We start from the raw sequence: 27374 nt of genomic DNA, 5'->3' as shown, positions 1-27374 counted from the left end.
TAGCGAACTTTTGCTACTTACTAAAGGTCCCAATTGAACAGTTTATATTCTCCATGTACTAGTCAAAAGCTTTTACCAAAATTAAGATATTTCATGATGCTTTTCCCAAGACATAATCACTCCACGAAAAAAAAAAAAAAAATACCACTACTAATAAGTTTTCATTGTGTAAGAGAAGTTTATGAAGAAGTATTTAAAAATGTGAAAAAAAAAAAGAAAAAAATATGATTGAAATGAAATGCGAATGTGTGGAGGGGAGGGGAGTTTTCTATTGTTTAACACAAGGGAACATTTACAGCTAAACCACCTTGACTGGTTTCCTTATACTTGGACATCATATCGACACCAGTTTGACGCATGGTTTCAATGACCTGATCAAGAGAGACACGATGATCACCTTCACCATTTAATGCCAATTGGGCAGCAGCAATGGCTTTCACAGCAGCCAAAGCATTACGTTCGATACAGGGAACTTGAACAAGACCACCGATAGGATCACAAGTTAAGCCCAAGTTATGTTCCATACCAATCTCAGCAGCATTTTCTACTTGATCCACAGAACCACCCATAACGGCAGTAAAGCCAGCAGCAGCCATGGAGCAAGCAACACCAACCTCACCTTGACATCCCATCTCTGCAGCAGAAATACTAGCACCACGCTTGAACAACATACCAATGGCGGAAGTAGTTAACAAAAATTCCATGACATCTCTTTCTGGGTTGTCGGAAATGAATTCTAAATAATATTTAAGAACAGATGGAATTGTACCAGCAGCACCGTTTGTGGGAGCAGTGACAACACGACCACCACAAGCATTTTCTTCATTAACAGCGATAGCATATACAGAAAGATAATCAAGGGCAGGCAAAACAAACTTCTTTTTGGATTTTTTAGGCAAGAAAGAAAGAGCGAGAGGGTACTGGGTATTAGCGGGATCGACACGAGAGACTGATTGGTGTTCCTCTTCTTTGCCAGCGGATATATGGGAAGCATTATAAGTTCCACCTGTAGAGACTAAGGGACCACCATACAAACCCTTTAAGAGCTTACTATATAAACGGGGAGCACGACGACGTACACGAAGTGAACCGGGTAAATATTCATCGGGAGAAGCCATGACACCGTTACGAATACTATCATCCATGGTGTTCCAAATTCTAAGTAGTTTTTCTCGAATAGCTTCGGGAGTACTCCACTTTAATTCGTTTTCAAAGACCACTTGAGCGATTGTCATGTTTTCACGCTTACAGACAGCCAAGAGTTCTTCCGAGTTACGGAAAGGCAAAGAAACAACGGCCACATCTTGTTCACGACGTTCAGCCACCACAGCGTCTTTTTTGTTAATTTGCTTGTAATAGACGTTTTCACCGTGATCCAATTGAGTTTCAGCATTCACAACAAAGCCACCACCGATACTGAAATATTCATTAGTAGCAACCAAGTTGGCATCCTTATCATAAGCACAGAATCGAAGACCGTTGGGATGTTGGGGTAATGTCTTGAAAAAATTGAAAACCATGTCCTTTTCATAATCAAAAGTGATACGATGTGTTCCATCCAAACGAATGGATTTGTTTGTTTCAATGTCACTCACACGAGAACGAATGGTGGATGTTTCTACCTTATCAGGACTTTCACCTTCCACACCCATCAAGATTGCTTCCGGGGTACCGTGACCAACACCTGTCAAAGCGAGGGATCCAAACAAATCTAGAAGATATGAGATTAAATTTCCGTAAATAGGAGAAGGGAGAGAAAAAAGAGATAGATAAGCATTAAAGATAGCCCGCGTGCGGGGAAGGTAAATTATCTGCTTTCTATTTATAGCCAAAATACAAGAGAGAAAGAAAAATTAAAAAAAAATAAAATAAAATTGCTACTTTACCTACTCGGAGAGATGCTACTTTGTCCAAGACCTTGTGTTCTCTTAAATCCGTAATAAAAATCTTTGCAGCTCTCATGGGGCCGACAGTATGAGATGAGGAGGGACCAACACCAATTGAGAAGAGATCGAAAGTAGAAACAACAGCATGATGATCTTTATTAGAGGATGTATCATTGACTTCCTCCTGTTCGGCAGCAGTAGTAGAAAGGAATCGATTCAACAAAGATGATTGTGGTACAACAGTACGACCACCTTTAATCATTACTGATCGATAATTCATGAACCGACTAGCTGGTTGAATAACATTTTTCTTTGCCAAATTTCTTAAAGCAAACATTTGTTGAAAATATCTATGGAAAAGAGAAAAAAAGTCCTAAATGCCCCCAATCGTAAAAAACATGTCTTTTTATACATTATGGGAAATAAGGTACACAATTTTTTCGGCAAAATTTATTTTTTTTTTCCAAAAAAAAAAAAAAAGTGGAGAAACAGTCACTTTACCCACGGTTTTCTCCAATCAAAATGTTTGTTTTATGAAGATTTACACGGTGACCTTACACGGTTTTTTTTTTTTTAAAGCTTTTCCTTAATACGGCCCAATGTGGTTTTGAGATCATCTTGAGAGATAACTTGTTGGGGCCAACCAATTTGAAGTCCTTGTTTGGCATCAGGCTTGGGGATAATATGGAAATGAACATGTTTTACAACCTATTTTTTTTTTGGTATTCGTTAGCATATGCGTTCATGTGCATATTTTCTTTTTTATTTCAAACCTGATGGGCTAAAGGTCCATTATTCTATTGAAAAAATGCAATGAGTATTCATCTATACATGAACCATTCACTTAAAAGACTATCATACCTGCAAAATATTGTATTGACTGGCATCTAATCCACTTGCAAGCGCAACCTTTTTAGCTAAAGGTAACATATCGGCAAGAATGTCATCTGGAACTTGGTGCAAGAATTCTGCGTGAACTAATGTTACACATCAGTATCAAAAAATCAGTGTCTAATTTTGTTCCCGGGCCTTACATTTGGGGATAACAAGCTAATTACAGAAATAAATAAATATATAGACACAAACAACTAAAAAAAAAAAAATCTAGACTTACAGCGTGACCTTCACTCAAGGGGTTGATGTCAAGGAAGCAGTAACTGAGTAAAAAGGATTTAATACACCTTACGAGACTCTCTTGTTTTTGTTCAGTCTTATTACCTCTTATCGGTTTCAGCAATTTTACAAGAAGGAATCTCGCCTCTGAAAATAGGCTAGGTCAATCACAAAAGACTATAGTTTGAACATATTCTTGTTTTACCTGATAATTTTACAGAAAAGACAATCGTCGGTTAAATGTTGGTTAGCCATGGTGTTTAATGAATAATAATAATAGTAAAAAAAAAGTTTTTCTTAAAAGCTGAGTACCACGTATTTATTTGTCGCGAAAATAAAAATAAATAAAAAACTCTCACACACACACAGACACCCTCGCCTAAAATCTAGTCCGTTCCGAATTTCATGCTTACACATGACATATTGACTTTTTTTTTATTGTAGTTTATGCAAAAATAATAATAATAATTACACTCTCACGGATTACAACGTATTTCACAGATTAAAGCTTGAACCACATAATGCAGCCGTATAAAAATTTATAATACACTGTATAGGATTGCATGCATTTGCCTTATTCTTCTTCCTCTTCTTCTTCGTTGTCTTCGCTTTCTTCCTTCACATTGGTTTCCATGCCCATTGTTAGCTGTCCCTCCTATTTTTAAAAAAAAAGATGGTTTAATATAATCATACTTTAAGCATTATCAATTCCATACCGAGATAGGACATGGAAAATGCGATGATTGATGTATCACTGGAGATATCGCAATTCCCGCAATTCTCACAGTGGGTATAATGTCATATTGTATCAGTAAATCTTCCTTGTTTGTATCGCCCAGCAGACCACATTTGGTAGCAATGTCTATGAGCATAGCATACCCTTCGTCTCTCATAGGGTCGTACTTTATTGAAAATGGAAACGTAAAGTTACTGATGCCATACGATTTTATGTTCAAATTATAGATCTCACCACCCCCTACAGGAGTATTAGGAGCTGTAGGATAATAAGCCTATATACAAGAAGTTTTAGTCTATCTATTTTTCTCTTTTTTTTCTCTTTTTTATACAAATGAAAATAAACATACAACAGTGCGAACGGATTCAAAGGTAATGCTTTCTAAGTTATCATTGATAATAGCAATTTTTAACCCGAAATTTACACTAAATGCTAAGGTATCATTTGATTTTGTAAACGGAGCTAAATCATCAGGATGTCTGGTGGGCCCGTTAAAATCAACGGTTGGAATTTTAAATATCGCTGCTAGTATACCAACAATGATCAGAAATAAGATGAATAATAAGAAGATGCCACAGCAGCCGTATCTTGCCCACATGGGTAGACATGGGCAACATATACAGCACAAATAATGCTTTATCTTTTCTCGTCCAGTTCCTGAAAGTTTTTCCAATGTGAGCATTACCTTTGTAACCAAAAAAAGAAAAAAGAAAAAAGACCTATTAATAACAGAAACCTACTTTTAGTCGGTGATTGCTCATGTTGATGCTCAGAATCGTGCTCCTCTTTTCTAATAACATAATGGCCCTCAGCAGACTGATCCGGCACAAAGCTACTGTCGTCCCTGTGCACAGGCAGTTGAGCTTCAGACTGGTGGTACATCTACTATAATCAGAATAAAAAAAAAAAAAAGAGAAGGGAAGCAGAAGAAAATAAAAGTATCATAGCGTATAAACCAAAAATAAAAAAAAAAGATCTACATTGAAAGGGGACCTGAATTCATTGACACGCATTGGCACAGAGGTAATACTATACAACAGTGCTGATCACTTCCTGCACAATGACAGCTTGTGTGTAATTTTCACCTACTTCACAAAGATTGATTTTTGTCCGGTCCGGTCAACTGTGACCATCTTTAAAGATACAACCAATCCCAAAAAATAAAAAAAGACTCAAAACGTTATTTTTTTTTTCTACAACCTGTTATACTTGAGGTAACAGAAAAACTTATTGTATATACAAAATCAAGAACAAACAAAAAGGGCTACACAATTGCGCCAACATACACGAAAAATACTACAACAGAGCTCACAAAAGCAAGTTCATTTACAGTTAAAGAAAGAAGAAACATATGACGACGTTACAAGTCTACGCTCATAGACTGGGCGACTCTAACTTAGGTACACGACTACGCGCAAAAAACAAATTAATGTTGAAACTAACCACATTATGATAGCGATTAATTTAAAGGTCACCATTGCTAATGAGTTGCGAGATCAAGTAGAGGTATTCCAAACAGCAGAATACCCTAAATTCCTGTCAACGCTTATACCGGTGTTCCTTGATATTTTACAAAACGAACAACCCGTCTTCCTTAGTAATGCTCCCGAACAAGTAAGTTGTTACCCCTTATCTTTCCTTATTTACATGTAGGAAAAAAACGAGTCCTCCGCTCCAAAGTTCTACATCACCAAAGCAACCTCATTGTCTAATTTATAAAAAAAATAGAAATTACGAAATATTATTTTGGAGATAATTTATCGCTTACCTCAAACCGAAGCGTTAAAAGAATATGTCCCAGAATTATGCAAAGCATTGATGAAGATTTTACGCGTTGAAAATGAAGATAATGCTGTTGTTTGTGTAAAAATTATTATTGACCTGCATCGATCATTTCGACAAGTGTTGGAAGATCAAGTTCAACCATTCCTAGATATCGTGCAAGAGATATTTCAAAATATGGAACAAACAGTGAAGGACTCCTTTGATAATCCTGATCAAATCACCACAGTCAGTAATAGCGATATAACATGTTTAGTTCTCACGTCCAATTCCAATTCTAACATATTTTTGTTGTTGTTGTTGCTGTAGCCTCTTTCCGCCGCTTCTCCTAGACCAATGTCTCCTGCAGCAGATACACCAGAAGTACCCACAAAAGTCTTAGCCAAGAGCATGTTTAGTTTCAAAGTCTTGACAGAATGCCCAATTATTGTCGTTTTACTCTTTCAATCTTACAGGCGATCTGCTGCTGATAATATTATGAAATTCATCCCACTCATTTTTCAAGTAATTGATATATGCTGTACCTAATTTTATCAATTACTAAATCACTTAATTTTTCTATCTAGACCCTCAGCCTACAAGCAAAGCCTCAAATGGAAGCTGCCAATGCTGCGCTTGCACGTGGAGAAGTTTTTGTGGGTGTCAGTCCTGCCATCAAACAACGCAGTCTCTATAACGAATTTATCGTAGCTCAAGTTAAAACCATGTCATTTTTGGCTTACATCCTAAGAAGTTATACAACATTATTACGACCATATCAACACCAAATTCCCGACTTTGTTTTGCGATTATTACGAGAATGTCCAGCGGAATCGTCAGCAACGAGAAAAGAATTATTAGTTGCTACTCGTCATATACTTTCCACAGATTTTCGAACTTCATTTGTCCCCAAGATTGACTTGTTATTAAATGAAAAGGTATTAATCGGAACAGGCGTTACTGCACATGATACTTTAAGGTATGGAAAGAGAGAAAGAAAGCATACAACTTGTGTGTAAAAAAAAAAAAAAAAAAAAAAAAAAAAAGAAAAAAAAAAGAGAGAGAGAGAGGCTGACGGTAGATTGTTGTAGACCTTTAGCATATAGCATGCTCGCAGATCTTATTCATCATATTCGAGCAGAATTATCCGCAACCCAACTTTCCAGAACCATTTATATCTATTCACGTAACCTTCATGATGCTACATTAGCACCCAGCATCCAGACAATGTGCGGCAAATTATTGCTGAATTTAATTGACTGCATCATGAAAATTACTGACAAAGCCGAAGGCCGAAAGTTATTAATGCGAATTTTGGATGCATTTGCCAGCAAATTTGAAGCATTAAACACACAATTCGACACATGTGTAAAACAATACAAAAAGAAAAAGGAGTCAACAGAATTCGATTTCGACCGTGCTCGTTCAATTCATACCGGTTCTTCTTTACCTGAAGCAACACAGGATGGCATCAAGGACGGACGATTCCTCTTTAAAAATTTAGCAATTGGTTTAAAGCCACTATTTATCGGTCTTCGACATTGTAACCCACCACCGCCACCAGGACAGGACATCAATGCACAAATTTACGCACAATTTGCTAGAGGATTTTCTCAAGACGATGTGCAATTATTTGTTCGACTATTTAGAGAAGGCTTACGATGTTTCGAGTATTACAATGTGGATAATTATGGACCAGATGGTTCCCCGCCCGATTATTCTCCACCAGGAGAGGAAAAAACTAAAGATAATTGGACAATTGGATCTACCGAAACATGCTTAAAACTAAATCTACAACAAAACGGCGAAAAGGAAGTTCTGGATACCTTCCCCATCGTTTTTACCTTGTTGGACCCTGCTGTTTTTCAAGAATTATTCGCTTCACAAATCGATTTTTTCTATGACCGTATGCTGATCAATACATCACTTTTACATTTATCACAATACTTTTTAGTCAACGAAATAACCACACAAGGATTTGCTGGTATATTGTTTAGATTCTTGGTGGACCGCATCGATCAATTAGGAGAAGATAGTTTGCATTATTCCGCAGTAATGCTTCATTTGTTCCGATTAGCTTTCATGGCCGTCAATTTATTCCCTGACGCCAACGAAAGCATCTTGCAACCTTATCTCGCCAAATTAGTCATGTCCTGTTTTAAACTCGCAGCCAAGGCTAAGGAGCCTGCAAATTATTTCCTTTTACTTCGGGCATTATTCAAAAGTATTGGAGGTGGTCGCTTTGAGTTACTCTATAAAGAAGTGTCTCCGTTACTACAAGTCATTCTCGAAAACCTCAACTCTTTACTATCACTTGCTCATAAGACGGATATGCGAAACCTGTTTGTAGAACTTTGTTTGGCTGTACCTGTACGTTTAAGTACTTTGTTACCGTATCTTCCTTATTTAATGCGACCACTGGTGATCGCACTTCAAGCCGATCAAGATCTCGTATCACAAGGTTTACGTACAATGGAATTATGCAATGATAATTTGAACCCAGAATTCTTGGATCACATCATGGCACCCGTAATGACAGAGCTGATGGATGCGCTTTGGAAGCATTTGAAGCCATTACCCTATAACCAACAACATAGCCATGCTGCAATGCGAATTCTAGGTAAATTGGGAGGCCGTAATCGACGTATGCTCAAGAGTCCGCCCAAGTTAGGATTCAACGCACGTATCGAAAGTGGAGTTTCGATTGAGGTGATATTTGATCCAAGTCCTACGCCCCACACACTTCCACTGGATAAATGTTTAGATATTGCGATACACGCACTTGAGTCTTCCAGTACAGACATTGTGTACAAACGACATGCCTACAACTTTTTAAAAACCCACCTTATTCTTATGCTCGAATTGGATGAAGGACCCGATGACCTAGCCGTATCGTTATTTAGAAGAGTTAAGGAACAATTTGTAGACCGACCAGATGAAGAGGAATCGAGCACAGCACCTACACTCGTCACACAAAGTTTGGGCCGTATCACAGTCGATGAGGATAATTCGGTGGTTGGGAACACATTAAATGAAACAGGCATGAAACCGAAAAGACTGGCTGGTAATGGGTATACGAAATATGTCTCTAAAAGAGTTGCACAAGAGGAAGCACTTCGTTCTATTTTGGTTTCTGTCATGACAGCGTCGATCATTACTGAATTAAGTGATGATGCGTGGACATTTTTTTTGAATATCTGTCGACATTTCACCTTGTTGCATATTGGCGAAGCCATAGAAGCGAAAGAGAATGGTCGCAAGCCGTTAGCCAATATGATGGACGAAAGATTGACAGTACAACACTTAAATACAACGATTCTGGTAGAGGCTATTGTTGAAATCATGTCTTCATCACAAATTCAGTTGCGCCAGCGAGGTGAAGAAGCACTGCGTGCATGTTACGATGTGGCAGTGACGATATTTGGTTCAAAAGAACATGTTGATCAATTGCCCATATTCCGTGTCTTTGCTTCCCAATTTTGCTCATGTTGTTACAAACCTGAATGGTTCAAGAAGAGAGGTGGATGTCTTGGAATTTCTATTATGAGTTCTCAACTGGATATGGGTACGAAGTGGATGCGTGAACACGAACTGGATTTCATTCGATCTTTGTTGTTCGTATTAAAGGATGCTTCGCCTGAAATGGCTAATGTCAATACAGAGGAAGCTACCCAGACGTTATCACATGTCTTAAAAGTATGCAATGGACCTGAAGATGGTGAATCCGCAGAAGCCCAGCAAAAGTTCCAAAACTTAATCACACTTTTGCTTAGCGAATTGTCGAATTCCAACAGTGCAGTGCGTGAAACAATTCAATCGTCTTTCCAATTATTAGCAGACTTAACAGGAAACGAAGTGACCGAGCTTTTAGCACCCGTACGTGAACGATTGGTCGCACCCATCTTTGCAAAACCTCTACGCGCATTACCTTTTGCCATGCAAATTGGACATATCGATGCCATCACATATTGTTTAACGTTACGACCACCTTTTCTGGAATTTAACGATGAATTGACACGATTGTTACACGAAGCACTTGCATTAGCAGACGCAGAAGATCAAGCACTTGTCAGTCGAAGTTCCCAGTACAAAAATACAACGTCTTTGATGAATTTACGTATTGTATGCATCAAGCTTTTATCAGCTGCATTAGCATGCTCCGATTTCTCTAGTCAAAGACAAACTCATACCCGTGCACGAATTATCCAAGTATTTTTCAAGTCACTTTATTCCAAATCTTTAGAGGTTGTGGAAGCAGCACATCGAGGATTAAAACAGGTGTTAGCTCAACAACACAAGTTGCCAAAGGAACTACTGCAGCAAGGTCTCCGACCTATCTTGACAACACTTTCCAACCATAAAACATTGAGTGTGGCGGGATTGGAAGGGTTAGCTAGATTACTGGAGCTACTTACCAATTACTTTAAAGTGGAGATAGGGAAAAAATTACTGGATCATTTGAAGCAATGGGCGGAACCCAAGGTGCTTCAAGAAGCGGCAGGAAAACCGCTCAGTGAAAATCATGAAATTAAAATCATTGTGGCCATCCTCAATATCTTTCATTTGTTACCTGCTGCGGCACATATCTTCTTGGATGAGTTGATTACAGTCGTTTTAGAAATGGAGGGCCATTTGCGTCGATCTGTATCGAGTCCGTTCCGAATTAACTTGATTAAATACCTAACTCGTTATCCAACGGAGACGGTTGCATACTTTTACGAAAAACTGGACGATCCCAAATGCTGTCAATTATTTACAGACATTTTAAACATCGAGAATGCATCAAGGTTACGTGATGAAGTATCCAATACGTCTGCAGTATTAATCAACAAAACCTTCAAAATTGTGGACCAATCCGAGAATAGTACATCATCTTCTGAACTTCACTACCGTGGTGTCATGATTGTATATACACTTGTCAATTTCAATTCGGAATTTTTGTCAACTCATCGAGAAGTCCTTGATTGTTTATTGGAATTGTGGCGACAAAGACAGAGTAAATCATTAACACAACAACAGAGAGAGGAGGAGCAACAGAGTTTGATGGTGACACGCGAATTGTTACTACTAGCAAAAATCTTTGTGGGATACCTTGAAAAGAATCCTGACGAAATTGATATTATTTTCGATTTGGTGGCCCTCTTCGCACAAGAATCCGTAGTTGATCTTTCCTTTTTACAAAGATTTTTATTGGAGGATATCGCTCAAAAGTCATCTACTAAACAAAAAAGAGTAATCCTCGAAAAGTTTTTGGACTTGTTTACTGATACATCGACTACATCCTACATGAAAATGATGGCCTTGCGTCAAGTGGTGAATCCAGCCTTGTTAGCCACGTTTGTACAAAAGGATGAGCAATACACAGAAATTTTAGATGCCAGTATGATGGAGTTATTAGACCAGAAAATCTGGGCGAATTTGATGATGGAATCTTCTGAAGATAACCAATACACAGAAGACTCACTTCGTATCGAATTATTACAAATGACTGCCATGATTGTTCAATATGCACCGCAACTACTGGCTGATCGACGAAAAGAAGTAATCAAGTTTGGATGGAATTATTTACGTCTTGAAGATGCTACGAGCAAACAAGCTGCCTATGTTCTGATCGCTCATTTTATCGCAGCTTATGATACTCCTAGTAAAATTGCCATTCAGATATATGCTGCTCTCTTACGTGCTCATTCCTCCGAAGCCCGTATCCTTGTTAAACAAGGTTTGGATATCATTGCACCCGTGCTTCCACTCCGCATCGCATCTCAAGGGAATGACCGTGTACCTACTTGGGTCCGATTAACACGAAAAGTAGTAGTAGAGGACACTCATAGTATCTCACAAATGGTTAATGTTTACCAATTGTTGATCAGACACGCAGATCTATTCTTTGAATACAGAGAACACTTTTTACCTCAAATTGTGAATACATTGCCCAAGCTCGGATTGCTTCAAAATGCTACACCGGAACACAAGACGTTGACCGTTGAATTGGCCGAATTGATCATCAAATGGGAACAAAAACGTATCGATATGGAGACTAATAATGAACCTTTATCACCTACTTCCTCTTCTAGTTCGAAGCGTAAAATGGATATTGACGATGAAGCAGATGAAGCGGATAGCCCAACCAAGAAAGCCCAAGTTCAAACATCCAATGGCGATTTAAAGACAGTCAATACACAAGGTCTTAAACCGAATAGCAAAGAATATTCACCAAGTTTAACGTTGCGAGAAAATGTGGTTGGTTACCTTGTACGTCTCTCTTGCATGGTATTTAGCCCATCCGATATGATTCAGAAGCGACTTGTTCAGCGAACAATCGAACTTGTAAAGTCTTTCTTGAAGCCTGATCTTTGGGGTGATGTTCATGTCCGCTTTAACCATTTAGAGCGTTCTCTTATTTTCAAGGAGGCCAATGAAATGATCGCATCTAGCGTATGTAACGCATTGGAAATCTTAAACGCTGATATTGCCTATAGAGATACAGACTGGTTTATTACTAACATGGGCTCACTTTATCGATTGCTTGAAGCTAGTATAAAGTCTGAAAACTCACGTATACAAACTGCATTATACCCTGTTCTAGTTCGTATTATCGAGGCAGTCAACAAGAACAAGATGAGCTTAGCTCCCCCTGTTCCTATAACACCCGTCGATAATGTACAACCGATGGACGAAGATACAGAAGAGGTGACCCCCACACCAGCATTGCCACCTCAGCCTGAGCAATCACCCGAAGTAGTCAATTTCATGGCATTGATTGATACCACCATTAAGGAGGGGTTAACCAATATGACCAATATTTACAGTGTCCTCAAGTTATTGCAAGCAGCAAGTAGTAGCCAAAGTGAATATTTGGATCCTTATGTACCTGGTATAGTAAAAATGCTTCAGTTATTGACTAAAGAGCACACGCTACCATCTCATTCTACACCCAGTATGTCATATGAATCGCAAGTTAGCCTGTTAATATTAGGACTCTCTCTCCTGAAGAAACGTATCGCACATTTAGGAGATCAGCGTCGTTGGTTCTTGACATGTCTTATCCAGTTAATTGAAAAGTCACCTGATATCCAGCTTTTACGCAATATTCTTGATATGCTTAGTGAATGGGTGCTTGGAAAGGTGGAACCAATTCCTACTATCAAGGAAAAGGCCGGTCTTCTTGGAAAAATGATGACAATAGAGACCCGACACAATGCTAAATTAACAGAGGATTTTTTAAGTTTAGTGCTAAAAATTTATAGCAACCCATCATTTGCTAGATCTGAGTTAACAGTACGCATGGAACAAGCATTCTTACTGGGTACACGAAACGAAAATCCCATTATCAGAGCACAGTTTATGGATATTTTTGACAAAAGCATCAGCCGGCCTTTATCAACTCGTTTAAATTACATTTTAGGTGTACAGAATTGGGAACCTTTAGCCAATTCGTTCTGGTTACATCAAGCGTTGGATTTATTGATCGGATCTGTCAAAATCGATACGCATGTCTCTGCACCATATACGCTTAAAGTAAAGCCAATCGGTATTTTTGCGAACGAAGAAGAATTGTCCCAAATGAACATTGATGCAGTAGTACCAGAGGATGTAATTAATGTGATTCAAAAGCATCGGGAATTTTTAAAGAACTTGCAAGGAAGTCAATTTAGAGATACTTTGGATGACATACGCCAATTACAATATTTGGATGATGATACAGCATTCAAGCTCTGGGTCGACTTATTCCCCATGTGCTGGACAGCCCTTTCAAGCGTGGAGCGCCATGACATTACCAAAGTTTTGACCGTGCTACTTTCTAAAGATTATCACTCTAAGCAGTCAGAGCGTCGACCAAATGTCATACAAGCCTTACTGACTGGTATATCGAATACAACCCCCACAATTGAGTTACCTTCTCACCTGATCAAGTATCTGGGAAAGACTCACAATTGTTGGCATACAGCTATTGAAATGCTTCAGAAACAGGTGATTACCGGAAGATTAATCGATGTCCCCAAAGAAGAACAAGTAAACCAGCAACGTACCTTGGATTCTCTTGCAGAAATGTATTCTTCCTTAAATGAAGATGATATGCTATATGGTCTATGGCGTCGTCGCAGCGTATACTCTGAAACAAATATGACTGTTTCTTGCGAACAATGTGGTATGTGGCAACAAGCGCAACACATGTATGAAAATATTCAAATCAAAGCCCGTAGTGGTGTATTGGCTCATACCGAATCCGAGAGTATGTTGTGGGAGGATCATTGGATCATATGTACTCAAAAATTACAGCAATGGGATATCTTATCAGATCTGGCTAAACACGACAATAACACCGGCTTGCTTCTGGAGTGTGCTTGGAGGTTATCGGACTGGACTGCAGAGCGAGAATTGTTGGAGCAATCCTTACATCAAATCTCTGACTTCCCTGCTCCTCGCCAAAAGGTATTTGAAGGTTTCTTGTCTCTCATCAAGTCTCAAACTAGTCAAGATAAGCTCCCCGAGTTTACTCGAATCTGTGAAGAAGGTGTACAGCTAGCACTTCGTAAATGGCATTCTCTACCTGCTGTAGTTACCCAAAGCCATCTTCCTTTATTACAAACATTTCAACAGTATCTGGAACTTTCTGAAGCTAGTCAAATATTCAAAAGCCTGTCTAGTACAACTGCTCAAAACCTGGACCAAAGATCAGCAGAACTTCGCAGTATTTTAGGAACATGGCGTGAACGTTTACCGAACATGTGGGATGATATTAATGTATGGAGTGATTTAGTAGCATGGCGACAACATATATTTAGTGCGATTAACAGAACGTACCTTCCATTGATTCCTTTATTACAACCAGCAGCCGGTCAAACTAGTGCAAGTAGTGGACACTCATATGCCTACCGTGGATACCACGAAACAGCTTGGATTATCAACCGATTCGCTCATGTTGCTCGTAAACATCACCTTTACGATGTTTGTATAAATTATCTCACCAAGATCTATACCCTTCCAAATATTGAAATTCAAGAAGCGTTCTTGAAGCTACGTGAACAAGCAAAATGCTATTATCAAAATCCTAACGAATTAACTGCTGGCCTTGATGTTATCAACAATACCAATCTCATGTATTTTACACATCAACAAAAGGCTGAATTTTTCACTCTCAAGGGTATGTTTTTGGCAAAATTACACCACAACAACGAGGCAAATGAAGCGTACGTTAATGCTGTCCAAATCGACATGACACTACCTCGTGCATGGGCGGAATGGGGCAGATATAATGACCGTCGTTTCAAGGAGAATCCCAAGGACTTATCATGGGCTAACAGTGCCGTCAGTTGTTATCTGCAAGCTTCTGGACTTTATAAGAATGCAAAGGCTCGTAAACATCTTTTGCGAATTCTTTGGCTTTTAAGTTTAGATGATCAAAATGGAACTATTTCTCGTGCTGTCGAAGGCTATAAGGGAGAATGGCCTGTATGGTATTGGATAACATTTATTCCTCAATTGCTAACTGCGCTTCAACACCGAGAAGGTCGTCATGCCCGTGCTATCTTGATTCGTATTGCCAAGCAATTCCCTCAAGCCCTTCATTTCCAATTGAGGACTGCTAAGGAAGATATGCTAAAACGTGCCAGCGTTTTACAAGCCAGCATGGCTGCTGAAGCAGCGCAACAAGAAACTACAACAGCCACATCTCAAGCCTCCCCAACAAAAGAAGAGTCGATGGAAGTTGATGAAGAGCCTAAAGCAGAAGATGAATCTATGGGCGTAACCGGAGAGAAGAAAGAAGATGATTCTAGTGATCCTGTTTCAATTAAAATGGAAGAAATAGCCAACGAAAAAGAAGGGACACCAGCTATGGCTCAGCCTTCCCCTGCTATCAGTAATGCAAGCGAAAGTACCTCCACTTCTGTGCCCCCACAATCCAATTTCGCCAACGCTACTGGTAACAGAGGTCCTTTACCGACTCAAATTAATCCTACACCTGCTGTTGCTAGTCCATTAGATGAAATTATGTCCATGTTGAAGACGGGATATCCGTTGTTGGCCTTGTCTATGGAAACTATGGTTGACCAAATACAGTTAAAGTTCAAACCTCAAGCAGACGAAGACATGTATAGATTAGTGGTGGCGTTATACAACGAAGGAGCTCAGGTAATAATTAAATATACAACCTAAACATGATTATACTAAAAACTTATGTAGCAATTGCTAACTCGATTGACCAATCCTACCGATACATTTCAACTGACGCATGCTACTGTGGCCAATATACACAGATTCGCTGATAGTTTATATCCCGGACATATGAAGACAGCATTCGTTAACGATTTTGCTAAAGCTAAATTGAATTTAGAAGAATATGTAGCAAAATTACGTTTATGGCGAGACAAATTTGAGGCTATGTTGGATGCTCGTCCTCGCAAACATAAATTGGAAGCCTCTAGTCATTATCTTGTTGAATTTCAACATCAGAAGTTTGATGATGTAGAGATTCCTGGTCAATACCTGATGCTTAAAGATAATGCTAACGACTTTTTGCGTATCGACAGATTCTTACCAGAAGTTGAAATTATTCGTAGTTATGGAAACTGCTACCGTCGACTAACCATTCGTGGTCATGATGGTACCATTCATCCCTTCTTGATCCAGAATCCCGTCGCACGTCAGTTTCGTAGAGAAGAAAGACTCATGCAGCTATTCCGTATGTTGAATTATATTTTAGAACGAAGAAAACAAAGTAGAATGCGAAATTTAGTATTCCACCTACCCGCTATCGTGCCTCTTGCTCCTAATGTCAGAATGGTACAGGATGATCCTTCATACACATCCCTGTATGACATCTACGAAGACCATTGTGATAGTGTTCACATGCATAAGGATGATCCCTTGGTATACTTCGTCGAAAAGTTTAAAAATAATATTAATGCTCAGAAAGATGTAAGTGGATATGTTATTTGATTAATCAGGAATGTTTGACCCATTTTTTTTTTTCTAAAAAAAACAGATTGTTAATCAAAAGACTGAATTATTGAACTTACGTATGGAAATCAACGATTACATCTCCACCAATATGGTTCCTTCCAATATTCTTAGCAAGGTAAGCGTTTTTTTTTTTTTTTTTTTTTTTTTTTTTTTTTTGGAAAAATTGGATAATTTACTTTTTAATCGTATAGTATCTATTCAAAACTATGAGCTCTTACACAGATTATTGGATGCTCCGTAAGCGATTTACTGCTCAGTATGCTACTGCAACTTTAATGGCATACATCTTCAGTGTGGGTCACAGAATGCCCCATAAAATCATGATTTCTCGTAGTACTGGTAATGTCTGGATGACTGAACTTTTACCAGGTAATTTTCTAGATACTAAACATAGAATAAAGAATGGTAAGAAAGCTAAACAAAATTTTATTTTTAGGTTGGAATGCAGCAAATCCCTTATTCGGTAATGGCGAGGCTATACCCTTTAGATTTACACCCAATATCCAAGAATTTATTACTCCTATTGGTATCGAGGGCCTGTTTACTAGTTGCTTAATGGCAACTGCACGCTGCTTAACCGAACCTGAATTCGAATTGGACCAATATCTATGTTTATTTGTCAGAGATGAATTGGCGACATGGCACTTAGCTAATCATCGCTCTGTTACAGACGCCCAATTCCGTGAAAGAATCAATACCAATGTCCTTCAAGTACAGACTAAGGCGCAATTCTTGTCATGTAAAGCTGATCGCGAAAAAACTCTTAGCGCCGGCAAACCTTTGAATCAAAATGTTATCGATTTAATATCACAAGCAAGTAATCCCCAAAAGATGGCTCAGATGGAGTGTACTTGGATGCCTTGGTTGTAAATTTCCCTCTATGTACAGCAGTATTACTATATTATTTTTCTTTTTCTTTTAAAAATCTTCAATTCCCTTTCTCTTAAAATAATAATCACAAAAGTTTAATATTAAAACCATTTCAGACTTTGAGAATAATCACAATATGTTGTTGTATGTGCACGGAAAGTCTTTAAAATGTCATTAGCTACCAGACATATACCTACAATCCCTTGGGAATTAGAATATTTTAAGCCGACTATTAATGACACTGCTATCAAAGTTAAATAGTGTATAGTTACTTTTAAAGAATAGAAGAGCCTACAATATTATGTAATTATTTAAAGTTGGCACTGCACTTGATACGTAAAGCAAGAGACAAACCACTTTCTTTGTGCAGCTGATTCTTTTCTTGAGAAGTGCCCTGCATTAAATGTATATCGGCATTTTATACTATATTGTATCGGTTAAACACATAATACTTGAGGAATAGTAACAGTCGATACATCTTTTTATGAGTTCATTATATCGATAAAGTTCCCTTTTATTTTTCATCAACTCAAGTTTTCTTGGGGATCCTCTTCGTTATTGGTTTCGTTTTTTATCAGCCCGTGGAGATAAATGACCTCAATTTTAACCACTTTAAGCTAGGTAAATAAAAGAAGCACAATATAACTACGCTTTGAAAGTGTATATGCCGACATACAATGAATGCAGGATACTTCTTGAGCAAAGGTAGAAGTGCACAAAAGGAGGGGTTCGTGACTTGCTTTACGGCTTAATCGCAGTGTGAACTTTGTACTCAGCGCCCCAAGTGTGAAGATTTTTTTAGAACTGAAGGCTTTTCCATCATTGTTTGTCAATAGCAATTATTTTCTACTCGTTTAAAATAACGAATAAAAGAGGCGCCGCACTTTTTTTTATATTTATATCACTTTATCTTTCAACAAGTACAAAATGAGTCAAATCCCTGCTTCGATTGCACCTTTGCTGAGCTCGATTGCCCCTAATCCAGCAACACAAACGGCAAACTCTGTTCATAGACCCTCTGCTGCTACCACAGCTTCAACATCAGCAAAAATGGTTATGAACCCTAGTCAAATTCAAAGAAACAAGCTACAAAATGTTCCGGCATTTTTAAATAAGTTATACAAGTAAGGTTTTTTTTTAACATTGACTTGCCGAGTCTAAAATATTAGAATAGCATGGTAGATGATCATACTACAGATGAGTTGATTAGGTGGTCAGAGGACGGCCTTTCTTTTATTGTTGTTCGTCATGAAGAGTTTGCTAAAAAGGTTCTGCCTCGGTTTTTTAAGCATAGCAATTTTTCTTCCTTTGTACGTCAATTGAACATGTATGGATTTCACAAGGTACCACACCTTCAAAATGGCGTACTTAGCACTGAGGGAGAAACAGAACGCTGGGAATTTAGTAATCCCCATTTCCAGCGTAATCAGCCTGATTTATTGTTATTAGTTACCAGAAAGAAAGGTCGAGATTCTGAGGAAAAAGAGACCGGTACAGTAGACCTTCACCATATTCTGGATGAAATTGCTGCCATCAAAAAGCATCAAATGTCTATCAGTAATGAATTAAAAAATGTTCAAACTGATAATCAAGTGTTATGGCAAGAAAACGTCGCTTCAAGAGAAAGACATCATAGACACCAAGAAACGATTGACAAAATCCTTAGGTTTTTAGCCTCTGTATTTTCCAGCGATAAAAATAAGCACGTTGTAATTCCTCGTAAAAGAAGATTTTTGCTTGGCGACGTCACAGATAACAACGTGAACAATGAAAAAAAGAGAAGATACAGCAAAATTGAAGATGTAGACGAAGAGAGTGAGGAACAGAGTTCCGAATATTCGCGTCCCTCGCCACAATTCGATATTTCTGAATTTGTGAATGACGTTTCCCTTCCGCCTACTATCAACCAGATTAATTCTCCTTCCAATTCCCCATCACCAAATCCCGCAACTGCCGACCTTGCAGCTGCAATTGCACTTAATGATCAAACAAAGAAAGCAACGGCGGCATCATTGGGTACATAAGACTTTAAACTGTTTATGCTTAATTACTAATATTTTTGTTTGCTTATAGTAACAGCACCAAATTTGAATACTAATACAACACAGCACAATATTGTTTCCAATAGTCATTCGAATACGCCTGACCTCTCATCGCTCCTTAATTTACCCCAATTTCAGGGCTTGGTCAGTTTGGCACAAACAAACCCAGCATTATTCAACCAATTGACAAATAGCAGTTACTTTGATGTACCAACATCCTCGTCCATCGAACCATATATCAAAAAGGAGTCGTACATCAAGAGTGAGCCATACGTCAAGAATGAATCTTACATTAAGAATGAGATTTTCACTAAGAACGAACCTTTCAATAAGAGCGAGTCGTTCAACGAAGCATCACTCATGTCACATATCCCAGATGCAGCAACTCCAAACAATACACCCGTTGTCGGTACCCCGATTAACTCTTCTGCAGCAGCAGCGGAAGAATTAGAATCTAGTTTAAAATCACTTGCTACAGAGTTAGGGTTCGAAAATGATACTAATGGTTTAGATTTTGTTAATATGGATGATTTTTTAAACACATATAGTAGGTCTTTCGATTGATACTCGTTCTATTTTACTTTATTTACATTATGTTTTTATTAGCTCAATCTTCACCTTCAAATACAACCACTCCTGCCACTTCCACAAATGATATCGAGTAGATCTCTTTTCATCCTTTATACATACATAAACCCCCCTTCTCTTTCTATATATACATTTTTCAGAAAAAAAATAGGCCACTATCTTATAGAAAATCATATACATTATACACAACCATTTCCCTCCCCTTTCCATACATACATCAATTATAAATCCAAATTAATCCAAAATAGAACACGGTTTATTGCCGCATATATGAAATTGATGTATTTGACCAGATCGTGCTGTAAGACATAATGATTAGCCTTAAATTTAATCAAACATGCGCCGTAGTAATACAGTGGATCGCCCGTGTAACATTAAAAATAAAAAGATAATTTCTCCCCACTTTATTAAAAAAAAAAAGAAGAAGCCTATTAATGCAATAACATCAAAGTGAGCACAAAGAAAAAATGTCATGATGTGTATTCATTTGTGTACACACTTTATTTTTAATGTTACAGATTATATATATATTGATGGCTACCAAGACATCGTCAGCAAATATGTGTTACCTTTGTTTATATGATTTGTCATTTATCAAATTTGTACGCTGATAACGAAATACACACAGTCAATAAAAGACACTTAGAACTATTCACATTCTTTTAATTATAAAAATTAGATAGATAAGGGTTTTACATATGAAATTTACATATACTAAATATTATAGTGACCAGTTCGCCGATCTTCGATGTTTTGAGAACATTTTATTTACAAAAGGTTTAGTTCCGCTTTGACATAGACTGAAAGTTTGCAGAAATTAGATTTTAATTTCACGCGCTTTAATTTTATACGCTTTAATTTCATGCGATTTAATTCCCGTTTTATGACAAACATGGGTTACTCACAATAGTTGAATATGAGTGTGGTTTCATCAATTTTGCTCCAAGGTATTGATGTAACAAATACAAGATGTGCATACCTTTTGTCCGTTGCTTTTCCGTCTTCGCGTAATCTGTATAAGCATCATCTTCTAAATCGAGCGTAAAATGACTCATTAAGTTATTAAAGACTGAAGTCAGCGATAAATAATCATGTTATACAATTCCACATAATGCTTACAAAGACTAATGTCATTAGACTTTCGTAGCAGACAGATTTTCCGGCAAGATATATCAGTAATGGGCGAGGAGCGTAACAAGGGTTACTTTTTTTAAAATAAGTAGTAGCTTGATAGAGTAGTTGCTGTCGTGCACAACTAGAAGGACTGTACAATTTAATGAATGTACAAACAACGAGTGATAAATGTTTTTGTATACTTTTCAAATTCTTCAACTCAAACAGACTTCCATTACCCTCAATTACCATCAAAATAAGGCTGTATCTTACCTTCGACTCTAAAGCTAATCCCAACAAAGATGGCCAACTCACCCATTTTCCCTTTTATCCTACTAAACAAAATAATACAAAAGAAAGAGACAACGCAAAGAGGGACAATCGCGTATCGGTAACTTAAAAACACAGAAACTTTTATTTTTTGAAAGACGTACCTATGTCTTGCTATAAAGCACAACAGGATATTTGCGTACGGTAAATTCAATCCAAATTGTTTTGAGGCTGAATCAACTTGAGCGTAAATAGCTTTGGTGACATCTTGAATGAAATAGGTGATATATCCATCGACCGAAGAGATTTCATATATTCTGAGATTGATTTCAGTGAGACTTTATCAAGTCCGTAGGTTTGATCAATCACTTCAAATATAGACTTATCAAATTTTTCGGGTGTGGAGGTAATAATGTGTGTATAGTGTGCTTTAAGAAAGTCCTCTTCCGAGCTATGTGACTCATTCTTGGAGTATGACCAGTGAGGATTGGACTGACCATAAAGAGAAGCACCTGTCATGGCCGTGTCTGCATCCATATGAACACTGACATAAGGTGTATTATTCTCGATTTCATGTAAAGTGTAAAGAGCTTCTCCCCCAGGATAGTTAAGTCGTGAAATTTGGAACATGATAATAGAAATAGCGAATGAAGCGAGGGCACCCAAAACAATAGCCACTGATGCTACACGTTGGATCTGAGAACGATGGGCGGCTGTAATAACCGAAGAAACGGAAGCGGCAGCGGCGGCAGTAAACACAGGTATAGTATAAATAATAAATCTCCATTCTTTGTGTGGCAAACACGAGAAAATAAGGATATAAACAATCATTGGGGATAGCATTCGGCGAACACGCGAGTCCAAAAAGAAACCGATAATCGATAATGGATATGATATTAATAATAGACGCGGTAAAAATGACAGAAAGTACGCATGGAATGGTAAGGTTCCCCAATCAGAGCTTTTGTTAAGAATAGCATTAAAGTAAAAAACCATACCCTCGGGCCATACCCATTCATTCCAGAAGAAAGAGTCTAGTGGTACAGAAATAATTAAACTAATAATTGCAGTTACAATTGTTTGCTTAAAGCTATTTCCCAATGTAATACTACCGCAAAGCCATTCCGTGCCCACCAAAATGACCAACATAATTCCAGCTTCGAATCTAAAAATAATCCCAGAAAATGTCAGGAACCGAATCATTTGTTCGATGTGATACGTGCGACCGCTTGTTTGAGACAAACTAATCAGCCAATGAGACAAGCCCATCATAACCCATGGCAACGCAAACATATTTGGTAAAGTGCGAGACGCCCAAAACACGAGGTGGAATTGGCATACCAAAAGAGCTATGGTGATTTGAGCAGTAAAAGAACCAAATAAAGAACGAACACCTCCGGAGGCAAATTTACCGAGGGAAAATACAACGCCAGCCGAAAGTATAATACGAACTAATACTTGTTCGTCGATAGGTGACAGGGGAAAAAAATGAATAAATGGCCAGCCTATCAAGCTTAAAATCGTAGCACCCAGAAAAGTACGCGGTACAACACCGGGAAAATCCAAATGATCGTAGTGGGAAGCTTGATGTATAATGTCATGAGTTGCTTGAAGGTTGAAACTTTCTTCTACTTTTGTGAATGGGGCTAAGTAAGCTTCTAGCACAACTAAAGTGAATAGGCATGCTAACACGAGCTTCATTTCGAGATTCAAACAATAAATAAAAAGACAAAACTCAAAATAGAAAATTAAAAAAATTAATGTTTGACCAAAGTTAAGTGCGACCTTTCTTTATAATTTTCTTCTTTATCCCAAAAACATAATGTCCGTATCACATTTAAAAAAATTAGATAGCTGTTTACTTATTTATTTTTCTTTTCTCTTTTTTTCTTATTTACAGTCTATACCATTTTCCAATCAATAAAATTAAAGCTTATAAATATGAAGGATGGCTTCAAATCAATAGAAATAGAGCCAACAGAAGGTTATCTAGATTTCATTGGTCCAGCAAAGTTCGATAATACAAATGAACCAGCACGTGTATTAAAAGGCGAAGTAAGATTTACTCTCACTAAGCCAGTCAAGATCCGAAATATGTCTGTCAAATTCAAAGGTTTTAGTCACATTACCTTACATCAACCTACAAACATTGAAATGACCTCGCCTCTTTTACCAAAGCTGAAGCTTCCTATTTTTGGAAGGACGACCTTACCAGCAGGGGATCATGTAATACCTTGGGAAATGGATATACCAAACATATACCCCAGAAGCTTATTAGTAAAAAGAGCAACAATCAATTACAAAGTCATTGTATCCATCTCTACTGGTATAACAAGAACACTTACTGCCGAGTATCCAATTGTATTACGTAGACATTTATTGCCATACAAGGAGCTGGCGCCTATCATTGAGACGAAATTATTTCAAAGAACTGTACCTGGTAAATTTCATTACGAGATTGATGCCCCGCAAATCGTGTGTATTGAACAAGAACATATTCCTATTGCTATCAAATACATTAGTTTCGCAAACCAAAAGACTGTTCAATCAATTAGAACTCGTTTGGTTCAAATAGAATTATACAGGTAATTTTTTTTTCTTTCTGTTTTTGTTTGTTTTTTTTGTGTTTTTTTCTTAGAAAAGACATGTCAATTATAACAAATTAATTAATTCGATTGGACTCCTTCCAGACGACAGTCTTTATCAAAATCAGATTCCGATTTATCATACAGTAATAGAGATTCACAAATATTTGACTTGGACCAAAAAATGGCTGATGCCAGTCACTACAAAGACACACATGTTAAATTTATCAAGAGAACAGTCCCTGCACTCATTCACATACCCGATTCGACAACTTCGGCTTGGAAACGACCATGTCTTGTACGACATCGTCTCCACCCTTATTTGTCTTACACTTTGGATTCCCCACTTGTATCTATTTATCACCAAATCGAAGTGACTTTCCAATTTGGCATGAAATACGAAGAGATCAAAGCAAAAATCCCAATCATCGTTGCATCCATTCCTAAAAGAGAATCATCTGCCTCCAGTGCACCTGCAGATGACATGATGATGAAGTATGCTTTTGAAGAGGTGGCTCGTTCAGAATTCTTACCGTACCGCTTAGAATCAAGATCTGCTCCCCAAAATATAACGGACGATGACCTGACAACCCAAAATAACGACAGTTACAGTGTAATTCGTGACAATAATATCATGCCTGAAGTAAGTGACGATGAGGAAGGAAATATAACCGGACGTGTGACACCTATGATGTTTGTCAACGAAATGAAAACGACAACACCAACGCCTTATATGGTTTCGAACAATAACCACTCATGTCAATATGATATTGCTACCGGAGGTAGACGTGCATTGTCCCCAACCCCAGAAACGGGTAGCTCTTATTTGAAACAGGAAGAACATAGACAGTTGAAAAAGTTTGCTTCTGCTCTGGATCTTAGTACAGTATCGCAAGAATTATCATACAAACCAGATGCAATATATCCAGAGGAAAGACCAAGAACTACTACGCCAACCATGAGAAGACAACCAATGTACAGAAACGCCTTACAACCACCCAATTTTGAGCTTGGTATAATGTCTCAAGAAGAATTATACAAACCTGATGAGGCAGATCCAGAGGAAAGACCTCGAACGACTACACCAACCATGAGGAGACAAGTGATGCACAGAAAAGCTCTACCGCCTCTTAACATTGATCTTGCAAATAGAAAAGAAAGAGGGCCACTACCACCACCACCTGTCAATCTACCATTACCACTACCTCCACAGCCAGCTAAAAATAAAATAATAAATGATTCAGGAAGTTCAGATGTTTTACCCGCTGTTGATCGAGCCGTAATTAATAGTCGAAACGATAATAGTCATAATAACACCACAAACAACAGAAAGAACAAACAATGGTCAGGGTATGACGATAGCAATGATGATCTAAGATCAATTTATTCTGACTCATCAATGACAAGTGCAAATGCACCGAGCCTAAGCTCTTCCGCTACATTATCAACAAATAAGAGTTATCCCACGCTTCATTCAAGACCCCCTTCGCCCGTCTTTAGCCCCGCTCCCGGATTACCAGCAACGATTGCTTTGCGACATCAAGAGATCCAAGCATCACAAGTGGAAGAAACGTTTCCAGATTCCGCTACTGCCATGTCTCCCGCCATGAACACAGTAGCATCGTCAGCGGTTTTATCTCCTCGAACCAGCTACGCACTCCATAGAAGAATTGCGTTATCTACTATATCATCGTTAACAAATGATTCATTGCAACTAGGCCCTTCCTTAGTTTCAAGAGGAAGATCTTCATCTACGGTTGATCCAGATATACAATCGTTGATGATGATGAGTCGGTACAGTGACAATAGTTATGATTCCACACCACCCAATAGATATATCAACGCTAGATTACCACCCATACCCACATCCACTACTATACCACCTAAAAAGGATCCAAGTAGGAGATTAACCAAAATATACACGGATGACAGTGACGATGAAATCGTAGAAGAGGAGCCTTTTCCGGAGCACTTACAAGGCACATCATCAAAGTTACAAGGTTCATCATCACAGTTACAAGGTTCATCATCACAGTTACAAGGTCCATCGTCGCACGTACAAGGTCCATCGTCACACTTACAAGGTTCATCAAATAATACCGTAAATGATATAATCCAAGATGATTGTCCGCCACCGAGGTTACCAAGATTGTCATTTGGCGGAGATTTCGGTATCTCCCTTGGAATCTAAAAGATAATAAAAACTGTACAGTAATAATAATAATAATAATAAATGAGGCAACCAGGGCTTCGTCCATTGTAAATAATTGGTTTGAGCAAAGTTTATAGTCTTTTTTATTCTATTATCCATATAGATATTTCCTTTTCAATTATTCAATCTCGGTAGATGTCAGCTTATAGATTCAGTCCGGCTGGCGGATATTGTCGGTTACAAAAAAAGTAATTGTGTAATAAGACTGTAATAAGTAAGTTGAGACGTTTATTATTACAGATAAAACTGTCTAAAAAATATAATGAATTAAAATCTGGAATATTTATATTAAAAATATCTTTCTTTATTGACAATAAAAAAGGGTCCAGCTACATGATCATTTAGTATACAGTAACAGAGCTGCATACTAACACCAAGGTAAAAAAAAAAAAGAAAAAGACGCACACTTGTTACAATGGTATATAAGAGTGTATAAAAATTACACGGGAATAGAGAAAACTTTATTTTATAGAAAAAGTCTTAACACTTCTTTTCTTGTCCTTGTTTCAGTACGGATTTAAATCTTGATGTTGCTGCTTCGTCAGGACTGGTTGCGTTAACATTTTTTTAACAGCACGAACAAAGTCATCTTCTGGTTTCGGTGAGTGTGGCCTTTTAAACTGCTTCTGACATCAGATTCAGGTGCTGCTTCAGTAATAATATCAACATTAGCCATAATCATCAAACGAAATACAAGCATCATATACAGCATGGGTAACAACTTGCTTAATTCGGAGATATTAGCAAGGACTTTAAATACAGAAGAACGAGTTATGCGTGCTACATAACCAAGTTTAAAGTCGCATATAAAAAAAACCGACCTCCCGACCGGTTTTCTAGGCATTCTTCAGACTGCCGATCGGGACCTACGGCCGGAAATGTCTTGACCTCCACTTACAGGAATTCTGATCAAGACCAGCAGGCCAATATAATTACAACTATTTACAGTGCAATCCCTGCTATTCACAGTCCGTGAGTTCCAAAAACTCAAGAACCCTGCCTAGGAGGTCGCCCTCCTATAGCAAAGACTAGCCGCAGCCGCAATACCGCAATAATATCTTTTTTCATTTTAGCGTCTTTTCAAAGGAATAAGAGTCACTACTAAACAAACCTTTTTACATTATTGGTTACTTTCATACGATAGAAGAAGTGTGTTGAGGGAGAAGAAAAGGAGAAGAATAAAGTGTGTGAACCAGCTTTATTTATAGGCTGATAAACAAGAGCTTATGTCAG

At 37.9% G+C, this 27374-nt stretch overlaps 7 protein-coding genes across 7 annotated transcripts; 3 read left to right on the top strand and 4 right to left on the bottom strand.

Moving 5' to 3' along the window:
• Positions 1–158: 158 nt before the first annotated feature.
• EV154DRAFT_521614 (L-serine ammonia-lyase) lies at positions 159–2476 on the bottom strand. The gene is made up of 2 exons (XM_051602915.1): positions 1887–2476; positions 159–1711 (listed from the first exon to the last, which is right to left on the bottom strand). Exons 1-2 carry the CDS (start codon positions 2221–2223, stop codon positions 276–278), a joined length of 1773 nt encoding a protein of 590 aa, XP_051453723.1. The 5' UTR covers positions 2224–2476; the 3' UTR covers positions 159–275.
• Positions 2310–3330, bottom strand: EV154DRAFT_521613 (HIT-like domain-containing protein). Its single transcript, XM_051602914.1, has 7 exons — positions 3205–3330; positions 3105–3146; positions 3001–3043; positions 2921–2936; positions 2748–2863; positions 2660–2683; positions 2310–2594 (listed from the first exon to the last, which is right to left on the bottom strand). Exons 1-7 carry the CDS (start codon positions 3252–3254, stop codon positions 2460–2462), a joined length of 426 nt encoding a protein of 141 aa, XP_051453722.1. The 5' UTR covers positions 3255–3330; the 3' UTR covers positions 2310–2459.
• Positions 3331–3573: 243 nt separating this feature from the next.
• On the bottom strand, positions 3574–4868 carry EV154DRAFT_485218 (uncharacterized protein; the record flags this gene model as incomplete). Its single annotated transcript, XM_051598744.1, has 5 exons — positions 3574–3654; positions 3716–4009; positions 4085–4420; positions 4476–4617; positions 4825–4868. The coding sequence occupies 5 exons, from the start codon at positions 4866–4868 to the stop codon at positions 3574–3576; spliced, it is 897 nt and encodes a 298-aa protein (XP_051453721.1).
• An 826-nt stretch (positions 4869–5694) lies between these two features.
• EV154DRAFT_427566 (uncharacterized protein) lies at positions 5695–17331 on the top strand (the record flags this gene model as incomplete). The annotated part of the gene is made up of 8 exons (XM_051596364.1): positions 5695–5745; positions 5827–6021; positions 6084–6475; positions 6588–15630; positions 15682–16416; positions 16484–16576; positions 16653–16830; positions 16898–17331. The coding sequence occupies 8 exons, from the start codon at positions 5695–5697 to the stop codon at positions 17329–17331; spliced, it is 11121 nt and encodes a 3706-aa protein (XP_051453720.1).
• Positions 17332–18151: 820 nt separating this feature from the next.
• Positions 18152–20206, top strand: EV154DRAFT_449553 (uncharacterized protein). The gene is made up of 4 exons (XM_051597183.1): positions 18152–18455; positions 18506–19347; positions 19405–19920; positions 19980–20206. The coding sequence occupies exons 1-4, from the start codon at positions 18259–18261 to the stop codon at positions 20036–20038; spliced, it is 1614 nt and encodes a 537-aa protein (XP_051453719.1). The 5' UTR covers positions 18152–18258; the 3' UTR covers positions 20039–20206.
• Positions 20207–21440: 1234 nt separating this feature from the next.
• Positions 21441–23102, bottom strand: EV154DRAFT_23104 (Alg9-like mannosyltransferase family-domain-containing protein). The gene has a single exon (XM_051594498.1). It carries the CDS (start codon positions 23043–23045, stop codon positions 21555–21557), a length of 1491 nt encoding a protein of 496 aa, XP_051453718.1. The 5' UTR covers positions 23046–23102; the 3' UTR covers positions 21441–21554.
• A 134-nt stretch (positions 23103–23236) lies between these two features.
• On the top strand, positions 23237–26178 carry EV154DRAFT_554728 (uncharacterized protein). Its single transcript, XM_051605220.1, has 2 exons — positions 23237–23929; positions 24035–26178. Exons 1-2 carry the CDS (start codon positions 23286–23288, stop codon positions 26118–26120), a joined length of 2730 nt encoding a protein of 909 aa, XP_051453717.1. The 5' UTR covers positions 23237–23285; the 3' UTR covers positions 26121–26178.
• Positions 26179–27374: the final 1196 nt, after the last annotated feature.

The sequence above is a fragment of the Mucor mucedo genome (assembly GCF_025094135.1).
Source record: "Mucor mucedo strain NRRL 3635 chromosome Unknown EV154scaffold_110, whole genome shotgun sequence".
Lineage (NCBI taxonomy): Eukaryota > Fungi > Mucoromycota > Mucoromycetes > Mucorales > Mucoraceae > Mucor > Mucor mucedo.
Note: the sequence above shows the minus strand (reverse complement) of the source record. Positions and strands in the feature narration are given on the sequence as shown.

Excerpts from the sequence above, each read along its gene's own strand:
- EV154DRAFT_521614 (XM_051602915.1), bottom strand. The coding sequence starts at position 2,223 with ATGTTTGCTTTAAGAAATTTGGCAAAGAAAAATGTTATTCAACCAGCT. Across the intron at positions 1,712-1,886 it reads AGTAGCATCTCTCCGAGTAG|ATTTGTTTGGATCCCTCGCT; the intron begins GTAAAGTAGCAA and ends CATATCTTCTAG.
- EV154DRAFT_521613 (XM_051602914.1), bottom strand. The coding sequence starts at position 3,254 with ATGGCTAACCAACATTTAACCGACGATTGTCTTTTCTGTAAAATTATC. Across the intron at positions 3,044-3,104 it reads ATTGCTGAAACCGATAAGAG|TTACTGCTTCCTTGACATCA; the intron begins GTAATAAGACTG and ends CTTTTTACTCAG. Across the intron at positions 2,595-2,659 it reads ATGGACCTTTAGCCCATCAG|GTTGTAAAACATGTTCATTT; the intron begins GTTTGAAATAAA and ends AAAAAAAAATAG.
- EV154DRAFT_449553 (XM_051597183.1), top strand. The coding sequence starts at position 18,259 with ATGAGTCAAATCCCTGCTTCGATTGCACCTTTGCTGAGCTCGATTGCC. Across the intron at positions 18,456-18,505 it reads TTTTTAAATAAGTTATACAA|CATGGTAGATGATCATACTA; the intron begins GTAAGGTTTTTT and ends ATATTAGAATAG. Across the intron at positions 19,921-19,979 it reads TGATTTTTTAAACACATATA|CTCAATCTTCACCTTCAAAT; the intron begins GTAGGTCTTTCG and ends TGTTTTTATTAG.
- EV154DRAFT_23104 (XM_051594498.1), bottom strand. The coding sequence starts at position 23,045 with ATGAAGCTCGTGTTAGCATGCCTATTCACTTTAGTTGTGCTAGAAGCT.
- EV154DRAFT_554728 (XM_051605220.1), top strand. The coding sequence starts at position 23,286 with ATGAAGGATGGCTTCAAATCAATAGAAATAGAGCCAACAGAAGGTTAT. Across the intron at positions 23,930-24,034 it reads GTTCAAATAGAATTATACAG|ACGACAGTCTTTATCAAAAT; the intron begins GTAATTTTTTTT and ends GACTCCTTCCAG.